We start from the raw sequence: 23,876 nt of genomic DNA, 5'->3' as shown, positions 1-23,876 counted from the left end.
TTCAAGAGATACTATTTAATATCTTGCCTTGTCTACACTGAATATCTACTCCAGTAATACTTCAAGAGATATTGCTTATTTCAGTGATGCAACAAAAGACTGTTTAACGCTTGCATATCATTGTGGCATTTACTCATTCATGCAACTCCATAATGCAACTCCATAATGTTTATCACTACAACACAAACTCGTTATTCCTGGGCATACATAACACCGTCCTTGACATTTTTCTCTTTTATCCTGTGTGTCCAACTGCCTCTCCACCATTTCTACCTGGATGTCTTAATGCTATCTAAAGCTCAGCATGTCTAATACTGAGCTATCACCACTCTGCAAATCCCTACACTGGATCCGTATAACCTTAAGAATTCAATACAATCTGCTCATCCTTGCCTTCAAAGCCCTTAGAGCACCTGTAAATGTATCAAGCTGTGATTTTGCCGGCAGGTTTTAAAATCTGGTTGATTGCTATAGGCAACATCTCCAGTTTTAAAACCAGCAGGAAAATCACAGCTTGATTCATTTACCCCCAAGACGTCTACAGTGCTGCTCCACATATACGGTACTTCCCACCTCACCTGACCACATTCTCTGATAACCTTCAATCTTTCAGGCGCTCTCTCAAATCGCATAGTCAACCGTATCCCTACCTGATACTTCCCCCTCTGGATACTACCAGCCAGGGGCGAATTGGCCATAGACCTTACAGGGAAATTTCCCGGTAGGCCGATGGCCTAACGAGGCCACCTGGAGGCCACCTCAGATTTTCCCGGGGGCGTGTTTGGATGCGGTGGGGGGAGGCACGTACAGGAAAGCAATCTAAAATATTGGTGTTCAGTGGGCAGCAACAGGCAGCCAATTGCTAGGCTCCCACGGTGCTGTTCGGCAGACAGGAAGTCTGACTTCACTTCCTGTCTGCCTGATGTGAGAAGAGACGCTGCTCAGAGCAACTGAAGGTAAGTGAGGGGGGCTTAGTATACTATACTATACTAAGGGGGGGTCCTATACTATACTAAGGGTGACTACCTATACTATGCTATACTAAGGGGGGCTGCCTATACTATACTAAGGGGTGGTTGCCTATACTATACTAAGGGGGGGTCCTATACTATACTAAGGGTGACTACCAATACTATGCTATACTAAGAGGGGCTGCCTATACTATACTAAGGGGAGCTACCTATACTATACTAAGGAGGGTTACCTATACTATACTATACTAAGGGGGGCTACCTATACTATACTATACTAAGGGGGCAACCTATACTATACTATACTATACTAAGGAGGGCTACCTATACTATACTATTGGGCGGCTACCTATACTATACTATACTAAGAGGGGGCTGCCTATAGTATACTATACATTTGCCCTGCATGGCTTTAGAGATGACCCACTGTGTGTAAAGTCATCACATCTAGGTTTTCCTAAATGTTACTACAACCAAATTCCTGTAGTTCTAATTCCTGCCTACTTTTCTGTTGGCCCCACCCAGTTATTTTGGTCCCGCCGACATGAGGCCACTTCAATAATTTTATCCAGGGCCACTTTAAGTTCCCAATCCGCCCCTGCTACCAGCTACCAGTCCCATTCTCCACTCCAACACTCACTAGCTCTGTTTTCTCAGCAGTGAGGTCTCCCTCTAGACTGTAAGCTCAGACAAGCAGGACCCTTCTCTACCTTCTGTCTCAAGCCTGAAATTTCTTTGTCATCTGCATATGTATTTGCTTTTGTGTAAGTTTTTTCTTAGATTGTTTTTTTATTACAACTGTTCAGCACTGTGCCCTACAAATAAACAACAATCATCTTGTTACTAGATTAATTAGTCTGTATAAATCCAATTAGACTCATTGTTTTAGGACCAGCAGCCCAAGACCTGCTAGAGCCTCCTCCACAGGAGGCCAGCAGAAGGACCGGTATCTCCCAATTCAGCCCCTCTTGCAGTCTCCAGTCTTGTAGCAACCTTGGTTTCCATGGACAAGAGGGGAGATTTTCGAGGGGAGGATTAAAATGCCTCAGCTTTGGAGAAGCAGGGTCTTGTGGTGTGGTTCTTCTTTTGACAAACCTGGACTAAGGATTGCTATTACAATCATTCTGGACTATTTTGATCATTATTGATGACAGTTTACTTACTAGTGGTGTGTAATTAGGTGTCTTGGGTGAGCCTGGCAAAAGCAGGGGGAAACTGTGACCTGTTGCCTCTTTTAGTTTAGCAGAGTGAAGTTGAACCCTAGAATCCACAGTAATCAAAAAATGCCATACCAGACTACTACAGGGTGCCAAGATCCATCCCCAGGAGGAGTACAAAAGAGGTAGGTAGTACTACTTAGTATCTTGGTGTTTTGCCTCCTAGTTCTGAATAGGAGTCCAGAAAGCTAAAGGTGCATTATGCCACTGGGTTGACTGGTGTATTATGCCACTGGTGTCACTAGTGTATATTAAAGTAATTCTATTGTATTCAAATAAGCATTGCATAGGCGATTGTATTGTGTTTCCGAAGCACAAAGTAATTTATTTTTAGCAGATGTAAAATTTAACAATTCAATACATGATTATAATACAGTACAGCCAATACCAAAAGATAAATACATACCGCTGCACTCGCTTGCGCTAGCTGAGCTCCCACGGGTACCAGTGAACAGTATTTCACTCCAGAATACTGTGGTCAGAGAATGACTGAAGCAAGTGGGAGCACAGCTATATTATATACACTCAGTGTTACAGAGACAACAATGCAGATGACGTGGCTTGCTTCTATAGGTCCAGACTTCAGGTGGGTCCATTGTAAACAGGTCATAGGCTAGTTCAAACAACCCCCTCCAAGGCTGAGGGTCAACATTCCAGATGATTCTCCCACCCAGAAACCAGTTTAAGCTAATCTATTTACACATTACAGTCAGCATCACTTTAAGTATTTATTCCCTAACAACACTAACTAGAGTATGCAATGTGTGATCTCTTCGGCGAAAAAACCGGACAACTGCTGATGAATAGGTGATTAAAATGATATCAGACATGACACATTTCCTATAACCTGAACCTTAAATAACACTAAAGTGTACATATAATCATAATATATAAACTAATATTAAACTAAATACTATCTGCTCATAAATCAGTGTGGAATGGAATCATTATAAATATGAAATATATAAATAACTAAATGTTGTAGCGCGAGTGTGTGCGTGCGTATTTTACCGTGCGATCGCAGTATGCCACGTGTAGCGTGGCATACTGAGTGCAATCGCACGATAAAACAATATTAACCAATATACTTTCGTTCATCCAATTATACGACTTCGACATGTATTATGCCACTGGTGTCACTGGTGTATTATGCCACTGGGGTGACTGGTGTATTATGTCACTGGGGTGACTGGTGTATTATGCCACTGGTGTCACTGGTGTATTATGCCACTGGTGTATTATGCCCCTAGTGTCACTGGTGTATTATGCCACTGGAAATTGTAGGATTCACACTCTTGGATTCTTCTAGAATATACTGTTCTACTTCCTCCAAAATATAGAAGGTGTAGGCTTTTGTATACAATTAAACATCATGATACTGTTTAAAAGAAAACCTTAGTTACAAAGAACCTGTCACCCCTGAAACACTAGTGATATTTCTGTTGTATATTTACTTGGGTGTATGAATCCAGTATCAGCATGATCTAACCATACCGGGTTAACTAAGCAGGGTGTTCAGAACTGCTGACAAGAATTGTAGTACATTTTAGTAGATTAACTCTGCTTTATAGATTATAATGGTTTAGCCGTTCATTCTATTATATTCCCATTAGTTTAAGACTAATTCTTATTTTAGTTACCTGATAGTAAGTGATCAAGTTTATCTTTTTTATGCAAATTTATATCTCCAATGAAGCAGACCCCTCCTTTAGCCATTAAAGCACTGCCAGCATTTACAATGGCAGTTCCCGTTCCAAGTTCATCTTTAGTCACAGTAGCAAATACATCATTGAATTGTGTATGGTGGACTGCACGTGGCACAAGGCAAATACTGTAACTCATTAGTCTGCAAAGCAAATGATTACTTGTCATTATGTCATGTTCCATAATTTAATGACTGAACAGGTGATCATTATCTTTTACAAGTGGAAGTCAAATACGTCATTTTATGATTATTATTCCGTAGTAACTGTAAGTAATGGGGACATTTATATGAGCAATGTTTCAGAAAAGCAACTAGTGTGTACAATCCTTTCCATCCTTCAAATTACATGTTATAACAGTCAACACTTAGTTCCAGGAGAACAGTTCAACACTGGCTGACACAGGCACTTGCAATATCAAAGGGTGTAGCTAAACAGAAAACATTAGTCTCCATTTCAAGTCCTTCTGATAATGTTAAATGGGTTTTCCACATTCAGAAAAATGTATAATTATTAGTACATGCCCTCCATCAACGTTTACTAAATACATTGTTTTACCTTTGGCTTTCTTAGGTGTTTTTCACCAAAGCATTTATATTTGTGGATACATTTTCTATCCAATGCCTAATGTATTTAGTAGAAGTTGCAGGAGGTCACGTACAATCCAGGACATTAAAATTATCTGAAGGTGTAACACAGTTAACATTACAGATAATGTTGGACTGTATAGATAATTTAGTAGATCAAAAATTAGCAATCTTTGTAAGCCCAATGCCAACATAACAGACTATCTAAACATTACACCACATGATGGGTTGGGGATATTTGTCAATACACCAATGATCCAATATGAAACATAATTTACACTTCTTGTACCATCTTGCCTCATTGACTGACACAGATGACAATGTTGATGGGGTTTATCCATGAAAACAATCAAAATACTGCAATGTTTTAGGACAGAACAAACCTTGTTCAAGTTAACTTTTTTTTATAGGTCATATTATAATTGGGAATCCCTGTGCTATTTGTATGTTCCCTGCATACTTCCAGCTCTGCATTTCTAATCATCCTTGTTTAACATGATCAGTAATGGAACAATTATTTAACTGTGTGTTTAGTTTCCATACTTACCGCTCCACAATCAGTGCGTCACTTGTCACAACCAGGAGATCGAGGGCATTCCCAATTTCTTTGTCCTCATTGCATGTTTGCACAAGGCTGAGCAGGATGCAGAGTTTTAGAGTATTATAAATTCCCACTGGGACAACTTGTGAAGCAAAATGATTTGCAAGGATGCCTGTAAAAATCCACGGCGAACTTATAGTGTTTGAGTGAAGATCCTGGAATACCTGACTCATGGTAAGTGGGCCTGTTAGTTAAGAGAACAGAGGAAAATGCCTCATGTGAAGGTACCTCATATAACAGACTTATTCCTCAAGGAATAATTATACCCATGAAGAGCATAGTATACCAGCAATTGTATTTTGTATCTTTCTGTCCAGAGCATTTTTAGGTTTAGTTGTTTTTTATATTGTTTTCTTTTTCAGAGACACAGTATTATATTGAAATAAATATTTTATCTTTGTGAAAGATGGTCAGAAATATTTTAAATACACCCTTTGAGTAATATTTCCGAAGAGCAGGATTTTCATGATGCAGTACATCTCTGTATGTGCAACTACATATATCTATTCTGCACATACACAAATGCACACTCCCATTTTACAATACGCCTGGATATCAGATATGTCATTTTTGTGGTAGAATCAAAATGAAATAATTAACATAAACCATTCCCTTCAACCCACCATCCTCAGTAATATAAACATGTTTGTCTCTCAATATAGTGGTCATTTGACCTTTATTTAATTTTCATGTAACTCATATAATAAGGAGAAATCACTTTTGCTTGTATTTGAAATGAGAAATATTTTCATTTCCTTTTTCTAAAATATGTTTATGTGGATTGTGTATTATGCTACCCAGGCAGAGAGAGGATGTTATTGGAAAAGTACTGATTTCTGCCATTTTTGAGGTGATCAAGATTCTTTTTGACTAAAAGCCTTGCAGCTCCAACCCCAAAAATCGGGAATATGATTCACAAAAAATGTTCTTACTCTGCAATAGTCGGTATTTAAACAACATGTAGTCCCATGAATACAGGTGCACAGTCCACAAATACAATTTTCAACAATGGCACTTTTGGGCCTCTATTGCTATACCTGTTCATAAATTAACACAATAAATAAATGTTCAACAACACAGTCAAAATTTACAACAATTTGTCTGCTAGTCCTCCCAATCATACCAAATATGTGTACTTTGCACCAGGCCTGGGACTGTACTTGCTGACTCTCTCAGAATATCTGGAGGACTCCTGAAATAGTGAATCATCTTCATGTCTCCCAAGAGAGTCTGCCAATCTCCCTGAAGCCTGGCCAGACAGAGAAGTGGTGGGTGGAGAACAGTGGGGGGGGGGGTGGAGGGGCTCTTAATGTAATGTTGGTGGAGTTCTTAATGTAATGTGGGTGGGGGTTTAATTTAATGATGTCCACAAAATGTGAAAAAAGTAAATTCCCTAACACACACACAGACAGACAGACAGACAGACTAGGGTCAATTTGTTAGCAGCCAATTAACCTACCAGTATGTTTTTGGAGTGTGCGAGGAAACCCACGCAAACACGGGGAGAACATACAAACTCCTCACAGATAAGGCCATGGTCGGGAATTGAACTCATGACCCCAGTGCTGTAAGGCAGAAGTGCTAACCACTTAGCCACCGTGCTGCCCATGTATTTGAAGTGGATGGGAACGGAGTTGGAGAGCAGTCCCACACTAGCTACAATGCTAGGCACACCCTTTGCTCAATGGTCGTGCCCCGTCTGGCAGAGTGGCTTGGAAAACCCCTTCTGAAATTCTCCATTTGACACTGCGGATCTCCTGAACTGCTGGCTTGTGCTTGTGTGTGTGTGCACTTGTTGATCAATGATCTTTAAATTATAATATAGTCTAGCTGCATCCACTGTCTTCTTAACGTAGGTATATAAAACGGTTAGCTTTACCATTGTACTTAATACAAACCATCCAATGTTGGCCTGGTGCAAATTGGGAACTCAAGCGCACTGCAGCACAATGTCCACAAAAAGGTTGTATGTTCACGCCATATTGGAGGTGAATTGTATGCCCTAGGGGAGTGATTAGCGCCTCCAAAATGCATGGCTATCCCCAACCTCTTTCTTGTCCCCTTAAAAAGTGACAGGAGCCCGCAGAACCTGCTTGCCATGGTAATCGGGACATACCTCCCAACATTGCCGGCAGTCGGGACACAGGTTACAGCTGTTTGGATGGCAGGACAGGCACTCCTTTACTTGGGGCTGTCCTGACTAAACCAGGACAGTCTGAGGTTATGCTTAAGTGTAGAGAATGCAAAATGTATTATACTGTATGTGATGTATCTAAGACACTTTGAGATCTGACATGCAGCGGACTTACATTCTCCAATGTACTGATGAATATTATTGGCTTCTATACAGACCGTGACTTGAGAACCATTGGGCCCACATACTGGAATTCCTACAACTCTATACCTTCCTCCTATTTTCATTCTGTTGATTAATTCATCTATAGAATAAAAAGAATAAAGATGTGGTATATGTTCTAATAATGTAAGTTTGTGATGAATGCAGAGTAAATGAATGAATATTATTGGTCAGAATATGCTGCCACCATTGTGCTATGCTGGTTTTTGCATTTATTCTTATGCACAAAAGAAGAATTATGCAGAAACAAAAATGAAACTTAAGCTGCTAAGGAATAAGTGTAGCCATCACAAGTCTTAAAAATCGAAAATACATAAATGCATGTTTCCAGATCTTATTAAATTATTGATGAATGAATAAACATAGTAAAAAGCTGATTAGAAATTGATGACATATAGCAAGATACTGTAAACTCTGTACCAAAATATCAATGTGAACATAATTGCAATGAAATAACATTTACAATTGTGGGATTCCACACAATATATAACTTATAAGCCAACCTTACATTTGCTTAGGTTAAAAATAGATGTTACAGTTTATAACAATGCATAGAATCTATATATTCTTTAAAAACTAATATTGTATACGTTGGTAAGTGAAATAAGATAATAACTAGCAAAATCAGTCCAAAGTTTATTCAGCCCAGTGTATATAAATCCTTTTGAATCCGTATATAAGACAGACTATTATACAGGTAAGTATAGAGTTATCTCATGCTGCACAATTGCGTCGTCGTTATTACCAAGAAAGAAGGGGGAATTTTCTCCAGTACTTTATGCTCAATTACCAGCAAATGACTGGACATTTACACCTCAGGAAAACATAGCAATGCTATATACAGCTTACATTCCAGTTCTTGATAGTATTGTACAGTGTCTTTTTCAGTCTTTTGATTAATAATGTGGTTGACTGCCAACACACACATAGATAAGTGATTAGTAGGAAGAAATAAAACTGACTTAAACAGAACTTACCTCTGACAAACACTGAATAGGATTGGAACCGGTAATTCTGGTGATTTCCACACCGCCCTTGGAAAATGTGCAGTGACTTTGAATCCATTAAATCAACCACCTGTTTATCTAACAACACAGATTCAAAGGTCACTTATTTTTATCATGGTAACCTTAAAGTGAAATGCCTATAACTTCCTAAATATATGACATACCACCAAGTACTCTATACTTCATGTCTTCCTTTAGGGGTGTAGAGCATAAGTCACACACAAAGTCTTGTCTCACGGTCGCTGACTCTGTAGCCCCAGGTATGTGGACTCGGATATATCGGAAATCTGACATACATAATCAGATAATAAGAATATTATCGCACTAGTCTTATATGAAATGACTGTTATCGCTTTAATAAGTATTTTATATTAATTTATTCTATATCTCTTATAGATATCTGGATGATTCTCCAATGACCATCAGATAGAGATGCTACCCATCAGCCACGACTAACATCCATAAATAATCAATATGTCACAATCAATTGAATCCACATGGAAATGAAACAACAACATACAGATCCCAATACACAGAAATAAAAGTTAAATTAAAATAAACAAAATGGTTTCTTAGAGCGCCTTACATATGATTGCAGCTCAGAACCCTTTGAACTTCAACTATACACTTAAAAAAATATATATATAAAAATAAAAAACATGTTAAGATTACATATCAATTACAAATATATAAATAAATAGCACTTATATTTGATCTCTTGACCAGGTGCTCCCTAATGGGATTCACAATGGTGTGATCCAAACATGAAAAACAAATAACTCAAATACAATAGTGTAATATTGTATGAATATACAATACAATTATACAAATATAATAAACATCCAAAATGTATATACTTGTAATTGATATGTGGGAGATTGATAGCCCTCTAATCTTTACATGCTCCCATTGTCCCATAGATTGTAAGCTTGCGAGCAGTGCCCTCTTACCTGTCTGTATGTATTACCCAGTATTGTTTTATTAATGTTTGCACCCAATTGTAAAGCGCTACGGAATTTGCTGGCGCTATATAAATAAATGTTGATGATGATAATGATCTTGATTTTTACAAAAATAAAAGTGGCAACAGTGGCTGTCTGAATGCATGGGATAAATTTAAGGAGCATTTATTATCAGCTTCTTCTCTTGTATGAGCATAAACATAAGAGATAATAACTGTATAGTACAATAATCACAAAAAATCTATTAAAGTGGACCGTCAGTGACACTTTGACACACAGTGGAGGCAGCCATTTTGTGCCTTTTTGTGGGCAGAACCAAATTCCATAGGAGTGCTACCTAGGAACTTGTGACTTCACTGAGTCATGAGGCATGGAGTGAATAAACTGAATATTGGTACATCAAACTAAATTGCTGCTTCCACTGTGTGTAGGTCAAAGGTCCATTTTACAAGTAATTAATATATATATATATTATTGTAAGAACTAGAATATGTATTCTACACAGTGGTTTGAGTTAGTGACTTTCCAACAATTTGCTTTGAAATTAAATATTTTAACCAATCTTAAGCATGCTTCTTCTGTTTTCTAACAGTTGTACCTTCAGAAAAGGGACACTTTGCGTCTGAGCACAGAAACCTCGCTCCTTGAGTATATTTGGTCACTGTAGACATTGCAGTGACTGTTCCTTCCAACATATAAAGTCGCTGAGATCTGTAGTCCAAGGGGAATTCACTTAAGCTTAATCGATAACCAGGTAGGTCAGGCAAGTGGGTTAGTTTGAGAACCACATTTATCTGGAAAGCAAGATTATTTAAGAAAAAGATTGATAACAATATGAGCAGGGGAACACTGGGTCACATAGCAAATTTGGGGTAGGGCTCTCTCACCTCTGGCCCCATAGCAGCAGCTCCCCCTGCAGTGATGGTAATTCCACCACCTTATCTGAGTAAATGGCGTTGGAATAGCTGTCTGACCATTCCCCACTTGTGGTTTCATACTGTAACCCCCTGCAGCTATTGTTCTGCCATGTGGTTGCTATATTGGGGTGATCTGAGCCTGCACAGAATACATCAAATTCTTTCTGGAAAATATCTGTCATTCTTTGACCACGTTGTACATGAAACTCAGTATTAATGTGCACCGGTCTCATATCGTGGGAGCAGGCATTTTATAGACTGAATTCTCTGAAAACAGACCATACGCCAATAACCACAAATACACGCAGTTCATCTTCTAATGCAAAGGACACTTCCAACAGGCTTCAAGTTCAAGGTCTTAATGGGTGGGGGTGGGGGGGGGGGGGAAAGGGGAGAATGGATGTGGTCAATGTACTACTGTCGGTTTAGGTACAGCTACAATATATTTTGTTTTCACTATGAACCTCTGTCATCCCATAATCCCATAAATGCAGCCTACCCCTTCACCAGGAATATGTAACTGTACTGAGGCGCGAAGTATAGTGATAAGCTGCCTTCTTGTGAATATTGGGTTCAACCAACAAAATAGCTAGCCCCTTAAGGCAACAGATGCACTTTAGTAAACCAACTCAACTGTTTTCGTAAGTGAAAAGTTATTGCTACTAAATGGTTATTATGATATTAAATATACAGGACATTTCCATACCTGTGCCTCAGTCTGGTACTGTCCAATCAAAGACAGGGTTCTTATTGCAGCATCACAAACCTAAAATGCAAGTTTAGTTGTCTGAATAAATAATAATACTACTTTATGGTGTGTACTAAGGGTGAGAATATAATATAAGATAAAGAAGCATTTTATAAAACCTACAAACCATACCGACTGGAAGATCTGAGTAGCCCTCGCTGGCTCATGAAGTATATAGTTTCCAAGAGTGGCATTCAGCTCTGTGATATCCGTGGGGTTGATAGAGATTACAAACCGATAGACAGCATATCTATGAGTGGACTCTATATAAAAAATAAGTATCTGATTTATTAAGAAATAGAGTATGAACATGTCCACATTTATTTTATGCCTAGTCTTCTTACTCCTTTCTAAGGCTGCCTCCCTGGTTAAAAGCGGAGTCTCCCAGATGACCCATTTGTCTGGGCAGAGGGCAGCATCCTACTGGTTATTGTATAACACATAGTTCATAGGAAGCAAGAAATGAATTATCTGGCACTTCAAATAGTCTTTGGATCATAGGGGTGCCTTATATCCCACCCCCGAGATTGTACATCCATATACAACACTATGAAAGGGTGGAACTATGAGAGTGCACACATGGATGGGTGAATATCATCGTTCACCTCCCTTGGTAGTGAATTCCACCGTCACGCAATCCTTACAGAGAAGAACCCTTCTCTATGTTAATAGGGAACCCTCTTTTTCTCTATCATTGTGATGCACCCTATTCCTACTGTAGAGTCTGGAGAAGTCGGCCCAGTTCTTCATGAACTAAAACCCCACCTTCCTACGCCAACTGCCCTAATCTCCGGCTGTCTTTCTACTGTAGCACGTGACATACACTATTTCAGAAAACATTGATGTTCTAGCCTTAACTTTGCAGCCTAATTGTACTTCCATTTCTCCACCTCCACATTCACTGTCCCCAACCAATATCTGCTCAGTGACAAGCAAACTTCTTCACGGGAAAAAAATGTATAAATATAAAAACAAATGCTACTGACATAAATATCACATGCTCTTGATATATCTCCTGCAGCACCTGTCATCTGTTCCAGCACACAGCAGTACATATCTGATCAGTAAGGAGACATTACCTGGGTTTACAGCTTGCGCCAATTCTGATGACCTTTTATAAAAGTCACATTTATGAACTACCTATACATACACCAACCATATGCACTTGCAACTGCCAGTAGCCATATTACTGTCAGTAATAGCAGGGGGGAAATAAGACATGTATACTACTAACAACAAGGACACAATCCATCATTACCAAGAACTCTAATAACTAAGACTATGTCCATTAAGGACAGGACCTGTTATCGGGCTACGTCAACCTTTTGGTTCCTCTCCTCACAATCAATTCATTCTATACAATTTTCTATATACTTGAGATGTTCCTGTGATGCCTGGGAAGTGCCACTCAAAGAATAAAGGAGGTAGTGTGCTATTGACTTTATATTACATCAACTACTGACATTGGGACTCATTTACAGTTGGATGTATGTCTATTTTTCTTTTCATAAGATACACATTTCCATTATGAGCATATGCCCCAAAAATGTGTACGTATGTGTCCATATATGGGCCTGGAGAGGCAGAAAGGGGACATGAAGCCGTAGGCTTAGTACAGTAAAGACTCAACACATTAAGGGTTTTACAATAAGTTGTGGACGCATTCGTAGATACACAGTTTAGGAGCCATACCTCCAGTGAGTGCTGTATGAGTGGTGTAATTATACTTACTAATAATTTGCAGCACTAGCTAATACTGATTGATTGACCCCTCCAGCTGAGAGGTCTTAATTCAGTAGTGTCTAACTCCATTGTACCAGTGCTATGTCATATTCTAATTTATGTTTAAGTTGAGCTTGTATAATTTTAGTCAGTAATCTTTTACACTTGCTGTTTTTTATTCTTGTGTTTTATTTTGTATGCTTTATAATGCTATCGGAGTCTGTGGTCCCTTACAAATAAACAATGATGATGGTAAATGGCCATACTATATGAAGTTGCAGCCAACTATTCAAATTACGTAATTGATTTCCATATGAACTATTAAAGTAATGAAGAGTCCATTAGGTTTTTAAAGGGAAAAACAATTCAGTGGTTTTGTCTTTAATTAAATTGCCGTTTTAAATATAAACAGCAAAATAGCAGAAAATCAGTTTCATATATGTACCCCCAGATTTAATTTATTTTATTTAGTTACATTTTAAATGGAAAAAATGTGACTTTAACATTTATTAACAACACTTCAAAGACACTATTCTCTCATGTATATGACACCTCATTACATTATTATATTGTATACAAATAGGGTAATGTGAATTTAGCATTTACTACAAACACTATCAAGAATCTCTATGTTATCTCTACAGTTTCATAGGTAAGTATTCACACTTGCTACACCTGACGTAAGCCTTGCACAAATGCTATTGGTTTTGAGTTGGATGCTCTTGACATATGTCTGGTATAACACATGCACTTAAATATTAAATTTTTTGTGTACATTTTCTTCCTGCGTATGTTCTGAGGGGTGCGGTACGTGTTACCCGACTTGATAAGGTAGAAGGTGGCAATGACGATAGGATGGGAACAGCGAAGCTTTGAAAAAAGGACTTTGCAGAATCGCGATCAATACAGAAGCCGGCACACAGAAAGTCATGTGACTTTCTCGGACTGTACTATTATTAGGGGGGTTTAATGAGTAATGCAGGGAGCCACACAATCTAAAACATTTTACAGCAACCCTTCTACTTGGTACATTTTCAAACTCCCTGCATTACTCATTAAACACCCCTAATATTAGTACAGTCCAAGAAAGTCGCATGACTTTCTGTGTGGCGGCTTCTGTATTGATCGCAATTCTGCAAAGTCCTCTTTTCAAAGCTTCGCTGTTCCCATCCTATCGTGATTGGCACCTTCTACCTTATCAAGTCGGGTAAGTCCTTATCGGTGTAGTGGTAGTCGCGTTAGTGACTACCACCGGTTCTGAGAGCATATGTATATATGTATCCTACACTAAATAAGCCCCATTATGTCTGCTGTGTATCCAGCTAAATCAGCAGAGCTGGGGCAGATTCTTCAGCACCTGAAATCCCAGACAACGAGGCAGAGACTGGAATTAAAGATACAAGCTACAGTCAAACAGGAGCTCTCTTTCCTGCAAAAAGAAATCACTCAAACTGCTTGAAGGACAACTAGCCTTCGGGAACAGAGGGACACTTCATAAAGTTATTATTGCAGAATGCAGTACTCTTCAGAGCAACACACAAACATTTAAACACTCTTAACAGCAGGGGGCGCTGAAATTACTTTAGAACAGTAGATTCCGAATTTTCTGAGTTTGAGGCATTCTAATTGCCAAATGATGGAAACCATCATTTTTTCAAGGCACCTCTAAACAAAAATAATTACCAAGTATCCCCCAACTTGCTTACCACCAGCCCAGGCCGCAGCACCACAGGGAGCCGCAGTGCACAGTTTGTGAACCACTGCTTTAGAGTCCATGGACTGCGGCAGATATACCTACTCCAGGTGTAATAGAAGTGTTAACAAAACAATTTTAATGCAAAAGACTGAAAGGCCCCACAATGTAATCTGCTGTCTCTGTTACTACACTGTTAAAGAAAATATACTTAAAAACAAAACAAAAAAACAGGCACCTGGCAGAAAAAGGCTTTAATGGGCACAGGATTCAAATATTTTAAGACATCTCCTGGTGCACACTGCAACTAAAGAGTTTTCCAAAGCTGCTCGCAGACAAGCCATGTAAAAGCCACATAAGGTATAAGTGGGGTTTCCACTGGATGGTAATGCTACATCACTGTGTTAGCCGCAGGATATGTATCTTTTCTGCTCAGCCTTAAACATCACTCCTAGATTGCCTCATCTCATACTCCAACCTGGAACCTCCAGTCTTACAACCGTGAGAAACGTGACAGACAGCCCAACAGCCGAGGAAGAACAAACTTGAAGCATCCACAGTCCTTTCTCCTAGGGTCATATGAAGGTCTGGGCTGACCATCCTCTTTGATATTTCACTTCACTTATTAAAGCTACAATGGACTTTAGTCGTAAACTACATAACTCATATTTTGCGTTTCAAGCTAAATACTTGCTATTGTTGTTTACTGTTAACACAGTTAACAGTAGTAGCAGCAAGCAAGGAGACATCACAGTTACAAACAACAACAATCAGGCAAGGGCAGCAGAAAGCTAATGGGTGTATACAGCTATGTGCTTTCTCTGATTGGCCTCCAATTACAGTCAAACCAGGTAAAGCTCACTGAGTAATTAGAAACCCCTGGAAGCGGTCTCTCAAAACCGGCAGACAAGCAGGGCAATGCATTAGTATCACAGATACCAGTGTCCAGGACCATGGCTGGCTCACTTCCTGTCAAACACTGTGTAATGCCAGTGATATAATTGTAATAAATGAAAATTCCCCTTTTGCTATTCTCATTTAGAAATCTATACTATATGTGAGTCAATAGTAGGAGCGACTATGAATGTGGTTACTTAGTCTGTGATGCTGGACTACAATTCTTTTGAGAACGTAGTAACACCCCTTGCTCTGACTCACTATTGTTTATTACTAATATTGGCTCAAACTGTATACAGGTCTATACTCTGGGGCCACCAAAGTTGTATCTCTTACAACAGTGGTATTCTTATTTTCCATTTTTTTCCTATGCCTATTCCACAGTTTTTAATAAGTGAGAGATGTTAGATATCATCAAAATGTTTTGAAATCCTTCTGATTTGTATGGTTCTAGGTAAAAGATGTCATTACCATGTATATAGTATTACAAAAAAAAGTGTACAGCTAATGTGCCATGTATGATAGTAAACAGGTAAATAATGGATGCAAGTAAATATTTTGCATAGCAGACCTGTCAAATTAACCCCCATATCAAACACATACAGTCCCATTCCCAACATGCACATTCCTAATGCCCATCATATCCAGTTCCATGCATAGCAGATTGCCCCATATCAAACACATATAGTTGATAAGCATATAAAGTTATGTGTCCACTTCCAAAAGTCCCAAAGCCCATCATACATAGTTCCATGTCTGCAATTTAATGTACCAACGACTGCCTCATACTATATAGTTCTATGTCTATTCAGAATCATTAGTTAACTCGCCAAGATTGCATTTCCTATGGTGAGCTCCTTCTATCTGGAGTTACCTGAAGAAAGACCAAAACGTAGTACTCATAGGCAAACCGAGGGGGAATTTTCTAGTGTCTGGGACCCCCCTCCAAGCCTGGGGCACTGTAAAATTGAGGTGGCTGGACTCTGCCCCCACTTCACACGGGTCTGCTTGAAAAGAGAGAGCTGCATGCACCTAACAGTAGAGCACGCAGCATTGCCCATGTATATTATGGGGATAGAGAGAGTTGGAGAGCAGGCAAGCACTCTCTAAAATTATAGCTACGCCCCCATGCATGTTGGCCACGCCCACTGACGGCATGGTGTGGAAACCCCCTCTGCAAATCCTGCGTTTGCCCCTGGTACTGTAACCAATAACAGTACAGATCACTAAACAGGATTCTAGCAGTGGATTAAATCCCTTCCTGGGACTCTGTGATTTGATAGGTCTATACTCCAACTGTTTTTCATACATTAACAGTAATTAATCAAAGAGAAACATTGTACATGACTACTTTCCCTAGCAGGCCATATGAAACAGAAATATAAAAATGTGATACCTCTTGAATGGAGAGGTATAACCAAAACCAAAGTTATGCCATATTCTTCTCACATAAAGCCCTACTGGATATTAGAAGTGTTTATAGGCTAAATTATATTATACAGCAGTGGCGGATCCAGGGGGGGGGGGGCGATCGGGGCGAGCGCTCCCCCTAGCAGGGGCTTGCTGCCGGCGGCTGCACACTGTGCAGGTCCGTTCGGCAGTGACAGTGTGCTGCCCGGCTGCTCTGATTGTAAACACAATCAGAGCAGCGGGGCAGCACACTGTCACTGCCGAGCGGACCTGCACATACTGTGCAGCCGCCGGCAGCCTTAGAAATTAGAAAGGGGGCGGGGCCTAAATCGCCCCCCCTAAAATCGCCCGGGGTATAGCAAAAGTCTGGATCCGCCCCTGTTATACAGGTCACAAAAATCTGAGGTGACTTCTATTGTCTGTGAGTTTATACATATATTATAATCATTTACTTGTGTATTATAAAGGTATTCTCATGTTCTTCTATTATTCCATCACCCCCTTCTTCCCTAGCACTTCTTGTGCCCAGACCTTCTTTACGTTTGACATTAAACCAATTACAGTGAGTAAGAGTGATGGTAATCAGTTGGTCTTTGTATTATTTTGTTTTTCATGTATTATGAAATGCGTTATGGATCACTGTAGTCTGTTTATTGAATACTACTGCATGTCATGTACGGCGCTGCGGACCTTTTTGTGGCGCCTTATAAAAGTTAATAATAATAATAATAATAATAAAGGTTGCTGAGGAGTTCCGTGACCATCTTTTATACAGGTTGGGGTTTCTTTATTCTTTAGAATATGTGAGCAATAGTTTGACAATTTAATATTTTTATTGCTATAATTTCACTAATTTATATTTTGTTATTTTTACTTTTTTTTGTTTATTTTTATTTTTTCTGAGAAAAAGAAAACGCTGTAACACAGTTCTGCTTTATAAGGTGGTTCTATCTGGGGGGATGAAGCTGCCCGTGGTGGGGCTGGGTGCGGGGTATATTGTGGCAGTATAACCTTTGGCTGAGGTAACGGATATTTAGGAATGAGGTAAATAAAGTAGATAAGTAGTTGAGTCTATACAAATACAGTGTCTGAACATATGGGCTATCTGTATTACTGTTTGTCTCTCCACCTATGGGGTATGTCCTAAAATGGGCAAAATAATTGTAATTTTTGATGACTTTTTTCTCCAGATAGTCACACAGACAATGATATTTTTCACAGTTCTTCATGCATTCACACCATCATCTGTTATTATAAATTGAACCTGAGATCTCTGTTTCCACAAACAAGCCCAGATTACAATATATGCCACTAAATCAAATGTATATGCAAGGAATTAACAGAGAGTCCTCAGAGGGCATGTGCTGCCCCTATCAAAGCATCTGTGCACCAATACCAATATGCATAGTCATGTGACATATCACATGACATATTGTGGTGGGAGGCGGGCTTGTTTAATATTTACTTTAAATGGCTAAACCCTCCAAAAGATACCTCATTTAAGCCAGCATACGGTCTCTCCTAATAACAAAAAGTATATATACACCATTATATCTCTTGCAGTCCTCTATAAACTTCTCTAGACCCCTGCTCCTGTCCATATAGATGAGCGCAGCCTGCCTCATGTGATTGACACTGGGGGCCCAGGTCATGGTGGCCGGTCACACAGCCGTCTCCTCACACTGACTGCAGTAGCTGCAGCTGGAGAAATTTGGCGGGAAAACCAGCAAATGGGAAACCAGCAGAAATGTGGTCTGCACCATGAGCGCTATGGGGCAGGTGTACTGTGGTGACAAGATATCTAATCCAGGGGCATTTTTATCAGGTCCTTAGAGAAGTTGTAGAATAATACCTTTATTAATCTATAGGTCAGTCCTTCCAAGCTTTGGTAATATTTAAACATACTAAAAGATATCTGGTTGTATTCAGATGTATTAGGTTATATATCCTGCTTTGTGGTCTCTCTCATGAGTCTCATGGTTAGAATCAGGTCTTACAGTGACAGAATTACTTCACACGGTGATCTCTGCCAGTCTCCACTTTTAATTTGTTTTTGTTGGAGAATATCAGTCCTTCTGGCATAGCTGGGTCTCCTGTGATGTCCACCCATATGTACCTTCCATCCATGAATGACAAGTGGTCTCTGTACAGCACTGCATAATATAGTGCTGCTACATAACTAAAAGATAATAAATAAAACACCCACGCTCTGCTTTAAAATTAGCGGAGGTAGGGGGTGGAGATTGTGTGGTGGAGAATAAGATAAGAGTGACCATTGCTCGAAGGACACTATCTAGCTGCCCTTTCATAATGAGTATGGGGAGCGATAGTCCCACATGCCCCATATACCATATGGGGATTTCAAAGTATATGTGGCTAATGGCTATGTGGGCATATTGGCTGTATGGTAAAGCGCTACAGAATTTGCTGGCGCTATATAAATAAATGTTGATGATGATGGTGTATCTTTTACGAAAATGTACCATGGTAAACCTTATGAAATAAAAAGGCACAGGATTGCCATGAAATACTAAGCTAATGTGGTCCTTTAACATGAAAGTGTTTTGCAAGGGATTGTCTGAGTTTGTTTACTGGCTATGTTGACTTACTGGCTCTATATAGTGACATATGAGCTATATGAAGGTATTTTGGTTATATGGAACATAGTGGCTATCTTGTTGGATGTGAAGCTATATAGATGTATACTGGTTGTGTGATATTACATGCCTTCTGCATCTCTGTTTTTGAGTTTAACCACTTTTCTTCAGTTTCGTCCTCAGATTTGTATCTGGAACTACAACCAGTATTAGATTCTCCTATATTGGAACCTCATCTAAATACAATCTGTGCATTTTTCAATGCATATGACTGCAACTACAACCATTATGTACTTGTTCTTCATCTGAACCTCATCTTAGTGCAATACGTGCATTTTTTTCCAATATATATTGAAAGTATATGTAACTGTAATTTGTCAGCAACTGTAATAAATGTTATTAGTGTACTAGTCACATTCTTAATAACCCTAAGGAGTAGATTTAATAAAGGGGAGGTTTCTGAAACCACCAGTTTTCAGTTGTTTTTTTTCCCAGCGTATGAATTATGGGGGCAATCATTTATTAAAGGGCAAAATAAATTTAAAATGAACTTATGGGAGCAAATTTTATATTTCATTATATTAAGGGGGCATTATTATTATATTATTGGAGGGTAATATGTAGTGACAAATATGTACAACATAAATAATTATTGCCCCCAGTAGCAATTAGATAGTATTGCCCCATTAATGTAATTATATATTTATATTAACCCCATAATATAATACAATAATATTGATCCCTTAATATAATTTAAAAAAAAAAATCCCCATAAGTTAACATTTTTTTCCCTTAATCAATAAATGATTGCCTCCATAATTCATAGGTCAATGGTGGTTCCTCGTGTTCTGAATGGCAAGATAGCTCTAACATGCAGTTTCTGCTACCTTGCCATTCTAAAGCAGGTTTTTAAAACCGCCGGCAGTTTAACCGTCTTCAATCAGCCACGTATCCCAGGCATTTATCATCCCAGTCTCAAACCACACTAAAGTAAATGCTGCAATTTCAGGCACTAAACTACCGGCAATGTGCAGCAGTTTACAACTACCACCAAACACAATTTTTAGTAAATCTAATGCCCTTTTCTCACATGAGGCTTATTTTATTATTTCCATTGTTTATTTGCCTTAGACCCTTGCCACTTATCCTCAAATCTATATCAAAGCCCTTAATGTTTATCATTTTGTTTTAATTACTCTCCTTCCATGGTATTATTCTTAGAGTTACAACAGTTTAACAGCCTGGATCTCACCCCTGTCTATATTACCCCTCACTGCTTCACTCCCATTTAATTCATAGACATGAACAGTGGCAGATCTACTGTAGCTGCAGGATTCACAGTTGTTATGGGGCCTGAAGGTGAGTGCGCCCCCCGTAGTTACTGCATTCTCTGCGTAGAGTATAGGAGATTGTTGGCACATGCAGGAAGCGACCAGTTCCTGCCAGAAATTCCTTCAGCTCATTTAATGTTGCCGTAGGGCTCTTGGTTGCCTCCCTGAGTTTTATCTGATTGGTTGCTAAAGGCAACATCCCCACTTTTTCAAACCTGCAGCTTAGTAAATCTGGACCAAAGTTAGAAATATGGGACCATATCATAGATATGCTTTATTGATTCACATATCTGGTACGCATAGTTACTATCACATTTGTATTCGGCAGTAATCCTGAAAATACTACTATAATATATATAAAAATTTATTTTTTATTTTTTATTTTCTTGGGGTTCCAACTGTGCCACAGGATTCTTCTATGTTCAGCATTTTAATTGAAGGATCTGGGACGTCCCTGTCACTCCTGTGGAGCACATTAAGAACTCGTTCGAATGATCATTGCGTGAAGCGGTGCTAGTCCAATACCTGCAGCTTCACAAGCATAGCACACAGCCTCTTGCACGTGATCCGCTACTGGGGTGAGGATATGATGTAAGTAGACTTGCAATAATGGGGCATGTTTTAGACAAAACACAGCTCAGAGCAGAAATGAAGGTGGGGCTACCTATGCAGTAACTTCTAGGGCGGTAGTGCACCATTTCACATGTAAAGAAAAAACACCTTCTGACATGCTTAATAGGAATACAGAGGGTTAAAAAAGATTGTTCATTTTATATAGGACAGACAAGCAGACCCTCCAACATAACCTCCATTCAGCCATGGCCCTGGTCTGTCTTGGTCATGCCGTTGGTCCACAGGCCAGCACATTTTATTTTTTTGCGCATACTTGTTAAAGTCAGTAGTGTTCTGCCAAAAACAGGACAGTGGGGAACATGTCAAAACACTTCTTATGATGCAATTATATTTGATAAAAGGTTATTGATATTCAGGTGCCTGTAAGCATCACAACCTAAACATATATTACAGATGTTTCTGTGAGGTGGTGTTCAGGCCAATAAATGATCAAGCTCATCTGGGATCCATTTCGCACAAGACTTTAAGGGAAAAACTCATCCACCCTAATATCTCTAGTTCAATTCATCCTTCCTGTGTGTGGCAACCTGTTCACCCACCCCCTTTGCAGTTTTTATATGTTCCCCTCCATAGGCTTTCAACAGGACTGTAGCACTAAAACATAAAAACCACCAAGGGGTTAAAACACACTGGTGCAAGGTAGCCCCACTCTTTTTTTTTGACTCTTTGGCCCTGCATTAGCTATTTTATTGAGGATCTTCATCCCAGTGTAGGGTCTGGGGAAAGATATTGGATTAATTCATCATCATCATCACCTATTTATATACATCCATTTATTAATTGAAACCTATGAAGAAAGTGAAAGATAATGGGACATGCTGCACCCACATCCATTCACCATTAATGCACTTTGACGCCTAGAGGCATTCTTAGAACATCTTCGTGTTCAGTGGGCCCTATGTCAAGTGTTGGCTATGTTGCATTCACCATAAGCGGTACCATTAGCCCCAGCAGACAGGCCCTATTCTACCAGCTGTGGTCTAGGCAAGGGAGACTAGGGGGTAAAATCTATCATGCTGAGGGTTTCTGGCTGGTTTGAAAAGTGGAGATGTTGCCTATAGCAATCAGATTCTAGTTATTTATTTAGTATATTATACAAAATAATAGCTAGAATCTGATTGGCTGCTATAGGAAACATCTCCACTTTTCAAACCCGCAGCTTGATAAAAGCACCCCTAGGTCTCATTTGGTTAAACCACTCATATTATATTGGCAGGGACAGTTCTTTCAAACATGGACTGTCTCCACAATCTGGAAACAGCTGGTCACTGCACATTGGTCTTATTTTCAAAAGAGAATCTATGTTATAAGATTTTAAAATAAGACCAAATTCCTTTTTTTTTTTTTTTAAATTATTCATCTTCAAGCAATGCCAAGAAATATAAGCAGTTTAACTATGTATTTTATTTTTGCTTACCAAGTTTTCTAAGTAAACGTCATAGGGAAACATGGGTAGGAGGAAAGGTATATGAACTCTGAGACCAGGATAAACAGTTTTCTGTAAGTTTTGTTTTCCCTCTTATCCAATCAAGTGAAAGCTTAATTGAAATAGAAAGAAGTTTCACAATCTGCTTGGTCAAAAGTGCCGTTCTAGGAGGGGTCAAATAAATGTATAGAAGATTCCTCACCTTCCTCCAGAAACTGGACACTCCCATCCTACATACTAGTACTATTAGCTAAGCAGCCTCTAAGAGAGTAAGACGACACTAGTAAATCCTAATGGGTATAGTGTACCACCTTGTTAACACCTTAAGGGCAATTATTTTATCATTGCATGGCAAGCTTTACATTTATATCTGTGAATGTTATAAAATGCCTTCTCATAATATAGATCTGTGACTAGGTTTACTGATCTTTAAAGCACACAAGCAATTGTGTAAAAACCTAATTAAGGGCCCGCTCTACCCTCTGTCTCATGTTTGCACATCCTCTAGCATGCGCATGAAGGTAAAAAAAAAATGATAAGTGACGAAAATGTAAAAATATTTAAATGAGCACAGTATGACAAAACAAATACTATGCCTACACATACCTTCCCATATTCCATATAACCAATATATCGGCATTCAGCCAATATAACTACATAAAGCCATTATACATGCGTATAGTCACAATGCAGACACATAGCCAATATGCCTACACAGCCAAAATGCCATTTTATTTTCATGTTCTCCCATATAGTTTTTGAATTTAAATGAGATTATGCAATATTCTTGCTCTTCTCTCTATAACCCACAAATTATGCACCATATTTGGTTATTGGAATCAGAGGGTACTGCCTTTGACTGTCCTCCCTCCCTCTCTCTGTTCCTGCATTTGCTTATTTATAGCAGAGCATTTGGACGTAGGTGGTCATGACATCACAGGAGACTTGGCTCAGCCAATAGGATGATCGCCGTGACAGAGTGAGATGTGATTCCAAAGCGTGAAACTCATAGTGGGACCATGAGATTTGGCAGGTGTGATTAAAATAATGATATATAGAAAATCTGTCTACATAAATAAGAAACAATAGCAAAAAAAA

The 23,876-nt window shown here is 39.1% G+C and overlaps 1 protein-coding gene across 1 annotated transcript in view; it reads right to left on the bottom strand.

Moving 5' to 3' along the window:
• Positions 1-18,517, bottom strand: part of MCMDC2 (minichromosome maintenance domain containing 2) — a 37,091-nt gene extending 18,574 nt beyond the window's left edge. The window contains exons 1-9 of the mRNA XM_075211379.1: positions 18,338-18,517; positions 11,202-11,332; positions 11,028-11,087; positions 10,003-10,198; positions 8,607-8,729; positions 8,413-8,520; positions 7,389-7,517; positions 5,026-5,263; positions 3,829-4,034 (exon numbers count right to left, since the gene is read on the bottom strand). Of these exons, the coding sequence (XP_075067480.1) occupies positions 3,829-4,034; positions 5,026-5,263; positions 7,389-7,517; positions 8,413-8,520; positions 8,607-8,729; positions 10,003-10,198; positions 11,028-11,087; positions 11,202-11,332; positions 18,338-18,443 (1,297 nt within the window). The 5' untranslated portion in view covers positions 18,444-18,517. The remainder of the gene's footprint in view (positions 1-3,828; positions 4,035-5,025; positions 5,264-7,388; positions 7,518-8,412; positions 8,521-8,606; positions 8,730-10,002; positions 10,199-11,027; positions 11,088-11,201; positions 11,333-18,337) is intronic.
• Between the last annotated feature and the right edge of the window lie 5,359 nt (positions 18,518-23,876).

Source organism: Mixophyes fleayi, chromosome 5 (genome assembly GCF_038048845.1).
Source record: "Mixophyes fleayi isolate aMixFle1 chromosome 5, aMixFle1.hap1, whole genome shotgun sequence".
NCBI lineage: Eukaryota > Metazoa > Chordata > Amphibia > Anura > Limnodynastidae > Mixophyes > Mixophyes fleayi.
This window is presented reverse-complemented; position numbering and strand designations above follow the sequence as displayed.